At 41.6% G+C, this 10,272-nt stretch overlaps 1 protein-coding gene across 2 annotated transcripts; it reads right to left on the bottom strand.

Annotated features, from left to right (window-relative positions):
* Positions 1–371: 371 nt before the first annotated feature.
* On the bottom strand, positions 372–8,201 carry LOC124151249 (putative ankyrin repeat protein RF_0381). 2 transcript variants are annotated; one of them, XR_007218224.1, is made up of 2 exons: positions 8,133–8,201; positions 372–767 (listed from the first exon to the last, which is right to left on the bottom strand). XR_007218224.1 is itself a non-coding variant. In XM_046523635.2 (2 exons), the coding sequence occupies exon 2, from the start codon at positions 5,545–5,547 to the stop codon at positions 3,937–3,939; it is 1,611 nt and encodes a 536-aa protein (XP_046379591.2). In that variant the 5' UTR covers positions 5,548–5,561; positions 8,133–8,194; the 3' UTR covers positions 3,712–3,936. The 2 variants fall into 2 exon arrangements, 1 of the variants encoding a protein (XP_046379591.2); XM_046523635.2 differs by lacking the exon at positions 372–767 and adding an exon at positions 3,712–5,561 and having other exon boundaries at positions 8,133–8,194.
* Between the last annotated feature and the right edge of the window lie 2,071 nt (positions 8,202–10,272).

Here is a 10,272-nt window from a genome sequence, read left to right as displayed (position 1 = left end):
ATAGGACAGCCGACTAAACCTTGTAAGTGAATCCAATTGCAAGATCTTTTTATAATTACCTCTCCTGATACGTCAGCTCGTGTGTACAATGTTGCCTTACGCCGCACTCAGCAATATCCCAGCTATCTGACTTCGGTCTCGACCAAGCGTCCATATGTGTACAATTTGTGAGGCCCATTTTTGGTGCCATAAGACATGGAATGGCTGGAATATGGCCACAAGTAGAGCGAAACCTCACTCACTCACTCACTCACTCACTCACTCACTCACTCACCCTCCGTTTGTGATAAAATAATCCAAACCGTTTCAAGATATACTCATGGAACAAAGAACGGAACACATCGAAATATTGCAGAATTATGTATGTGTTGTGTTAAGAAATGTCAACGAATTATTTTTCATTGAAGCGGTACCTGGTGTATTCTCTGCATTGCCAAACAATTTTCGGGTGACAAACACAGTCGTTCCTTATTTCTGTCCATCAGTATACCGAATGTCTGAACTGTCATGTCATCATGTTTCATGCGTGGAGCCTCTGGGAGAGCGGCAAGGTCACCAGCATTGCAAAGGTCGAGGCCGACGCCAATATGTTCAATGACGGCATAGCGGATGCTTCCGATAGATTCTGGATTGGTAGGTTCACATTCTTGTGCCTCGTGTTGAGTGAGTGAGTGAGTATTGTTTTACGCCAGTCAGCAGCATCCCAGCTATGTCACGGCGGTAGGAGGTGATCGAGCCTGGGCCAGGGAAACCAATAAGGTGAAACCCTGAAATCAAATAATAAACATTGGGACTCGAAAATGCTGATATTGGCATCTTAAATGTAGCTGAAGGATACCGTGCCATATTATTTCCCTATATGGCCAATTCTCATATTTTGATAAATTTGGCCCGTTATTAAATACCTTAATCTCTGTTTTATCATCATTGATTTCCAACCCCACCAATTAATAATTCTTATCTTCTTTGTAATCTTATTGTAGATTCAGCTATAAGTATTTGGTCATCTGCAAATCATTGAGCAACAATGAATCACATTTCCTGTGATACACATATATCGTCAACAAACGTCTGTGTAAAATGTGTCACCAGCTGTTTGATGAACAATGAAAAGAGGATTGGGCTTAAAATACAACCTTGGCGTACACCAGCTTGGTGAATGTAATATTCAGTCCATTTAAATTTTTTTATGAGGTGCAACCATCGATTCAAATTGTAGATATATACTTTGTATTATTGTGAAGAATTTTTCATATACACAATTTCTTATAAGAGAATAAAACTTCTGTCAAACCTATCGAACGCCTTTACAAAATCTACAAAGCCACAGTAAAATCCCCATTGACCTCTTGAATATTTTTGTACCAGCTTGTGAAATAAAAATACTATCAATTGAGTGATCAATCCTGACAAAAAACCATGATATTCCACAAGGTGAGGTGAAATGGGGTTAAACGTCGCGTCCAAGATGCATGCACGTGTGTTTGTGTGTCTGCTTGTACTAGTCCGATGCCGATTTATAGTGCTAGCCCACTGATATACCAAGCCGCAGTTTAACATGAGTACCCCACTCAGGCACAGTATACTGACTCCGAGCCGACCAGTCCTTGTTTGAGCCCCTTAATGCCGATCACCAGACAGGTTAACAACAAGTACCATCTTTGAACGTCTTTTGTTATGACGCGGTCTGGGATCGAAACCCGGACCTTCCGCTCTCCGGGCGGACGCTCTACCACTGGACCACGGAGGCGGTCCTGATATTCCACAAAGTCGGACACAACGTCTTACTCGTATGCAATAATGAGACACCCCTGTGCGTATTGGGATCTTCTGTATTTCCTTTTTTTTGTATCTAGGCACAATAATGGCTGATGCCAATGCTTTTGGGTTGTAACCTTTTTGTAGAATTTCATTGAATAATACCTTTAAAAATGGTGTAATAAGTCAAAAGTATTTTTGAAACATTGTGAGGCAATCCATCATCTCCTGGAGATTTATCACGTTTAGAATGCGAACACGAATCACATGTTTTTGAGTTATGATCATGTAAAAACTCTTCAATATGGAAAATGTGTTACCTTCTTTAGGATTTAGAAAATCTTTAAAGAATTCCTGCCACTGAAAAGCAGTAATGTTATTTGTAACTTAAGTGTTATTACAATGTTGTTTAAATAATTTTCAAAAAACCTATATAATCATTACTTTACTGATGTCTTTCCTATCTTCTGTCCAATATATTCCTCAAATTTTATCTTCTTTTTAGAACACAGATTTTTACATGTGTGTCTACAATTTCTACAGTTTTTAAAATGTTCCTTTGTTGCCAAGTTATGAATGAGTTAAGAGATGATATTTCTCTTTCTTTGTGTTGCAACATTCATCATCAAACCATATCAATGACAAAAGATAAATAATATGGTTATTTCTAATATTTTGCTCGCACTAGATCCACAATGTTGAAATATGTCAATGAATGCGTCAATGAACAGCCGTATCAATATCAACTTTGACTATGGCTGTCAAAATAACAAGCTGTCTGAGGATAAAATCTGAATTGACATTTTCATTTCACCAGATGGTATTCTTGAAATGACGTAAACCCTTGCCGACTACTTTCACACTCTCAAGGGAACCCCTGGAAAGTTCCTTGCATGAATAAATTCAGAAGCGTTGTTTCTGATGACCTAGACTCTTTAATCTAGAACTAAGCGTTTTTACATACAGGGCGATAAGGCCGAGAGTTTGACTTCATGCCTATTCAACAATATCCTCACCGGGACCCATCCTAGTGATCAAATCGAAGAAATGCACAACTTAACTACTGACACAAAACTAAACTGACAAGTGACGGTTTACTGCAGTCTGTAAATATACCTTAATATCTATGTGACACACTTTTATTATCACCTTTAAATGATCGGCCAATTGATCAATGATGACTAACACTTGTAATCGCCACAGGTTCATGAACTGGTTTGGTAATCTGTCCGGTCGTGTTTATCGTGTCGTACATTTTGACGTCCTGTATTTGATGTAAATGTTTTATGACGCGCTGACTGTGACTGACTTTCTTGAGTAGTTGTTAAGAGACCTTTTTCATCTCATGATGATATTATTTCAATCTTTTTGTGATAACCAAACTACATAAGATGTTCCTTTTGAGCAAGTTGAGCATACATACGTTCACAGATCCTCTCCTTTTCATGAACGACCCGTGAAGATCCGGGGTAGAATAGGTCTTCAGCAACCCATGCTTGCCGTAAAAGGCGACTATGCTTGTCGTAAGAGGTATCTAACGGGATCGGGTGGTCAGGCTCACAGACTTGGTTGATACATGTCATCAATCCCAATTGCGTAGATCGATGCTCATGATATTAATCACTGGATTGTCTGGTCCAGACTCGATTATTTACAGACCGCCGTCAAATAGCTGGAATATTGCTGAGTGCGACGTTAAACAACAAGCAAACAAACCTTTTGATGAACTAATGTATTCTGCTTTACAGTTGGTTCTTGTAAGTTCAGTGTAAACATAAAGTGTCGCCGGTACTAAATGAAATTGTGTAATACATCCTCCGAGGTATAAAAGTGTGATACAGTAAAGTACGTTTATAACGAACACGCTTAAAACGAACTGACGGATATAACGAACTGATTGTTTTGTCCCTGCTATAGTTATGCTGTATATATGCTTATAGCGAACTACGGTTAAAACAAACACAAGTTAGTCGTCCCTTTGAGTTCGTTATAACCGTAGTTTACTGTAGTAGTTTTTTGAAAAAGACTTCACTTTCCCTTTGTGTGAGTTCATTGGGGCATGAACTGTCTTAGAGCGGGGGCCAAACATTGCATGAACGTCGTCTTAAGCTCCGACGTTCATACAGTTGGCACTCACATGAACGTTCATATCCCAATGTACCCACACAAAGGGACAATTTATAGTGGCGTACACGAGTCTGCACTGTTGACATCAGTATGCTTCAATAACACCTGGACAATATCAGTGTCTCTCTCCGCCGTCAGTTGCAATGGAGTGCATTGTTCAGCATCTACAACATTGACATCAGCACCATAATTCAACAACATCTGAACAATATCAGCCTTCTTCTGTACCGCAATGTGTAAAGGCGTCTTATTGCTCTCATCAACAGCGTTCACATCAGCTTTATTTTCCAACAAAATCCTAATTGTGTCACTGTTTTCCCCAAACATGGCCAAGTGCAGTGGCGTCTGGTCATTGTAATCAACAGCATTCACATCAGCGTTACCACCGAGCAACGCCCGAACAACGTCAGACCCTTCATGTCGTTCTGCCGCCAGGTGTAGCGGTGTTTGTGTGTAGTCATTAACCGCATTAACATCAGCCTTTTTATCCAACAACACTTGCACACCAACAGAACCTTCTCCCTCATATGCCAAAATATGTAATGGCGTCTGTTGTTGGTTATCCACGGCGTTGACATCAGCGTCACCATTCACCAACACTACAACAGTGTCAGTGTTCCCCCACTTTGCTGCCAAATGTAACGGCGTCTGATTATTATAGTCGACAGCTTCAACATCAGCCCTATGACACAACAGCAGCTGTGCGATATCGGAGTCTCCCTTCTCTGATGCCAGATGCAGAGGCGTCTGTAAGGAGTCATTTACAGCGTTCACATCAGCTTTATTCTTCAACAACAGTTTAGTAGTGTCAAATACTCCATTTGATACTGCCTGGTGTAACGGCGTGTCCCCGACGTCATCAACGGCGTTAACGTCGGCATCACATTCCAGCAACATCTGGACAAGGCTGGAGTCTCTGGTTACAGCCAGGTGCAATGGTATCCTCATCTTTTCATCATAAGCATTAACGTCAGCTTTGTTCTCCAACAGAAGCTGAACGGTGTGAATAATCCCCATGGATACGGCCAGATGCAGTGACGTCTGTCTGTGGGCATCTACAGCATCAACAGAAGCCTCGTGCTGCAGCAACATCTTAACAGCGTCAGCTCCTCCAAGATTTGCCGCTGCTATGTGTAATGGCGTCTGACCGTTATCATCAACAGCATCGACATCAGCTTCATGATCCAGCAACATCTCAAGCGTGGAAGTACCTCCATAGTTGTCTGTAGCTAGATGTAATGGCGTCTGAAGGTAGCAATCAACAGCATTGACGTCAGCTTTATGAATCAGTAACGACTTGACTGTGGCACTATCTCCCCGGCGTATTGCAAGGTGTAATGGCGTCTGTTTAGACACGTCCACAGCATTGACATCAGCTTCATCATCGAGCAACTTCTGAACAGCCTCTCTGTCTCCCCTAGACGGTGCCAGGTGCAATGGGGTTTGTTTGGCATCGTCAATAACAATGGTAGCGATTGTGTTATCCAGCGTATGAGCAGGTGCTTGGACTGATGCCAGACATAACGCCGTGTCTATCCCAGCATCAACAGCATCGACAGCATCAACTGCATCAACTTCATCGACTTCATCGTCCAGACACACCGGAACAGTATAAGTGTCATGTCTTGTTCTTGTGTCACGTGACGCTCCGGGGTCATTCATCGTAATGACGTCAGCTTCAATAAGAAATGTTAATTGTAAAATTACGAAAATACAACTTGATAAAGATGATAGTAGGTGAAACATCAAAAGAATATTATTAAAGAAATTGTCGTCAATACAATACTTATTACATAAACATTGCTCTCCATGTGTAGTATAATAAAAGCGACAAAACCCTTTCCATATAATAGGGGGGTACGGGTGTCCCAGTCGTCTAAGGCGCTGCGATTCGCTGTGCAGAGTGGCGTCCCTTGGGCACGCCAGAAACCTATGATTGTGGGTTCAAGTCCCGGTTCGCCCCGATTATGTTTCTAGGTTTGTCAGCACCATACCCGTGCTCGTGGGTTTCACCGAAGTGGTAAACGTCTGAGACCTGCATCACTTCGGGCTTTCCTCCCACATTAAGCTGACACGCCGTGATATAACTGGAATAATGTTAAAAGCGGCGTTAAACTTAACTCATTCAATCCCTTTCCATTTAATATAGTTTGCCGTTAATTATTATAGTTCAAGCCCGAGAACGCTTGTGCAATCTTGATTGACATGAATGATAGAACCAAGGTTACCTTAAATCACGAAGGAGGTAATTTGAACAGCGTCGTGACGTCAGCCCATTATAACGTAACTGAAAAAATGTACTTTATAAAGTATTGTCCGCGCCCTTGATCTTTTAACGAAGCATCTTAGAATTGTGATTACATGTACAGTGAATTGTTTGACAGGCATTACTTAGAAGTTGACGGATGACAAAGTAGACACAATTTATGGATAACAACTTCTTTATTTACTGTAAAGGCGACGTTTCGGTATAGATCCTTATATCTTGTCAAGCAAAGAATAGAATATAATAGAATAGGCGAGGCAGTCTATGAATTATTAATGACATATATACTTTAAATAATAGACTTCGATGTATATTTGACTTGATGGTGTCATAACTTAAAAGCCGGTAGCCCACTTTTGTTTGTTGTTTGTTTGTTGTTTAATGCCCCACTCAGCAATATTCCAGCTATATGTCGGCGGTCTGGAAATAATCGAGTCTGGACCAGACAATCCAGTGATTGACATCATGGGCATCGATCCACGCAATTGGGATCGATGACATGCTTCAACCATTTTAGCGTGCCTGACCACCCGATCCCGTTAGTCGCCTCTTACGACAAGCAAAGTCGCCTTTTACCAGCATGGCGGACACCAAACAAACTACTCAAACGACGATGGATCAGGGCGATTTTTCTGTCGGAAATTAGACATCTGTTTTCGAAGATAGATTTAGTGATGGTGATCTCAGCTTCAAGGGCGATGCCACTTGGGTTTGGAAGGCGAGGCCGTAACACGTACTGACACCAAAGCTATGAAAGAGTTTCAACTCAACTTGTTGATGCAATTGTCATGGTAGAACTGAAATAAACCTACTGTCTTTTAAAATTAGAGGTGAGGTGAGGTGAAATTGGGTTTAACGTCGCGTCCAAGATTATTGCACTTATATAGCGACGTGCATGCACGGCTGTGTGTGTGACTGTGTGTGTGTGTGTGTGTGTGTGTGTGTGTGTGTGTGTGTGTGTATGTGTGTGTGTGTGTTTGTGTGTGTGGCTGCTTGTACTTGTCAGGACTGATGCTGATTTATAATGTTAGCTCACTGAGATACCATGCCTCAGTTAACATGAATACCCCACTCAGACACAGCATACTGACTCCAGTCCTTGTTTTAGCCCTTTAATGCCGAGCGCCAGACAGGGTAACAACAAGTACCATCTTTTAACGTCTTTTGGTAAGACTCCCCCGGGGATCGAACCCTGGACCTTCCACGGAGGCGGTCTTTGAAATTACAGCTAGTATAACGGATTAATACACATTAACACATTAGGTATATCTCCTAAGTAATCGTCACGTCGAGGTTGCATCTCATCGCATCGGTCTGTTATTACAACAACATTATAACGACATTCATTTACTCTAAAATCCATAATGTCTACCTGTATAATAAAATACATTCAAAACGTTAATCGATCCACCATATGGGTACAATTATGATGAAACCCATGTCTGATGTCCCCCGCCGTGATATTGCTTGAATATTGCTAAAAGTGGCGTAAAAACATACTCACTCACTCAAAACGTTAATGGCAGAGAATACTCAGTCTGGATTATCTGCAGAAACATTGTTTTGGGCGTAAAAGGCAAATAGTGGCCACAATCATATGAATGTATCACAGAAAATCAGTGATGACACCAGGTGTTCGCGAAAGGTAAGAATGTACTGCTCTGCCGGTAGTACCTGTAACTCATACTATTTTTTAAAAAGTGTAAGTATTTGTTTGTTGTCAAACGCCGCACACAACACGACGGCGGCCTGTACACAGTTAATACAAGAACATAATACAGTAAACTACGGTTATAACGAACTCGAAGGGACCACCAATTTTAGTTCGTAATAACCGTAGTTCGTTATAAGCATATATACAGCATTTATACAACAAATTGTCGGGACTAAACATAAGTTCGTTATATCGGTCAGTTCGTTATAAACGTGTTCGTTATAAACGTAGTTTACTGTATAGTAATATCGAATCTTCAGTACTTACAATGAGAAGAGCAACAAGCAATGCCGCTATGCGTAGCTTGAATATTCGCTGCCCCTTCTCTGATCGCCGCACTCAACATAAACTCGCTCTCACTAAAAATATATATAAATATATGTACATAACACATTCTGTCGGCAGGTGGCACAGAGAGTTGACTCTGAACACACTGTTCAAAGTTCACTTGTCTCCTTATACAACACGTGCATGTAACACCATGAATGGTAGACCCCCACTCTCATATATATATTTGTAAACCCTTTTGTACATGGGCCCAAGGCATTATACTGAATAAAGTGGGTTGAATGACTGGCTGAGCGTTACCCTCAGGTAATATCTGTGATATTGGTTCAATCAATCAATGAGTAGGAACAAACTCTTGTACTCACACCAGCGCAAGCCGTTTGATTATCCCGATTGCTTACAAAGGATCCATATCTATGGCCGTTTGAAGACTTGTATAAATGTATTTCGGCATGTGTGGTCGGGCATGACACAAAAGATGCGTTACAGGTAATATCATAAGTTGTAGCAGGATCACGATGGGTACATGAGGTTTTATGCACCCCGCGTTAGGTTTTATACTAGAGGAGAGTGCAATCTCACTTAAATCAGATCTAAGTTCTCACTTCCGCTAAACAAAGATCTTTCTCGAGCTTTACGACACTCGTTTCAACCTGGCGACTTCCATTTCAGACTACGCTTGAAATATCGACCTTTAGTTCTCGATTAAAATTTTGAAAACTAAACAAACGAACATTCCGGAATGTCTAATATATGGTTGAGAGTGTATGGCAGTGCTTCCCACGTACTGTGCAACGCCTCCTCTGTTTAAATGTTTATCCCACGGAAGCGAGAGACAGACGATAATTTTGACGGAATCAGTCGTACGGGCCGTAATTGTCGTTCGGAATACCCCGTTTTAACATGTTCAAGGTTGCATGATTAGAAAACACATTCCGACTGTCACTTTCATGATCTGGTAAGCGACGCTTAATGGGATGTCCTCAGATTTTTGCTCATTCGTCTCCTCTCACCCCATTCGTGACCCCATTACGGAAAGGGACGAGTGGTGACGAATGCAGTCACCCCTTTCCGTAACCTGCAAGAAGATATTCGGCTTGTCCCGGAACAACACGAGTTGGTCGCGAATGATCTTTGTCGAGCTATATAGCGAGAACTAAGATCAAATTTTGATGAGATAGGAGGAGAGTGGTATCAAACCTTACGAGGAACACATTAAATCCAATGTGATCCTGCTACAAGGAATTATCTTACCGACATGTTTTAATATGACATTGTAAAAGAATTATACAAATTCAAAAGTGATAGAAAACAGCTGTTCGACAGATCGGAGGTTGGCTTGTGCTATGTCACGTGACTTTCACTGACTCGGAAAAAGCGTGCGGCTTTTTGCTTCGAAACGGGGTATATGGGATTTATTATGACTCTGAGAAATCCACGTGCAGCCTGTCTTGCTCGTTGCGGAGTATCAAGGACTTATTCTCCCGCTGAGAAATCTATTTCCCTCCAAGGCAGGATACATGGTATTTTATCACGATCACGTGGACCAATCAGACCTCATCATTCTGACATGGAGGTGTGGTTCACAATGATGTCGTGATTCACGCACTTAGGTCTGTGCGTAGGGATGAGTGAGTGAGTGAGTGAATTTCTTTGGAGCAGTGTTTGCCCATTTGGTGTACTTGAGGTAAAAACAATTATTTCTAACTCCCTGTTCAAACCATGCGTATCCTGTTTTGAAACGTATAGCCCTCATTAATGTATTCCAGTTATTTGTGTAACGCCCCTTTATGGTGTCGACCCGTGATGATTCCGGGGTAGAATAGGTCTTCAGAAACCCATGGTTGCCGTAAAAGGCGACTCTGTTTGTGGTAAAAGGCGACTAACGGGATCGGGTGGCCAGGCTCGCTGACTTAGTTGATGCATGTCATTGATCCCAATTGCGTGGATCGATGCTCATGATGTCAATCACTGGTTTGTCTGGTCCAGACTCGATTACTTACAGACAGCCGTCATATAGCTGGAATATTGATGAGTGCGGTGTTAAACAACAAACAAACAAACAAATATGGTGTCCGCGTCATGGCGTTGATGGACTATTGTTAAAAGCGGCGTTAAA

The sequence above is a fragment of the Haliotis rufescens genome, unplaced genomic scaffold, assembly GCF_023055435.1.
Source record: "Haliotis rufescens isolate VD_foot unplaced genomic scaffold, xgHalRufe1.0.p SCAF_47, whole genome shotgun sequence".
In the NCBI taxonomy this organism is placed as follows: domain Eukaryota; kingdom Metazoa; phylum Mollusca; class Gastropoda; order Lepetellida; family Haliotidae; genus Haliotis; species Haliotis rufescens.
Note: the sequence above shows the minus strand (reverse complement) of the source record. Positions and strands in the feature narration are given on the sequence as shown.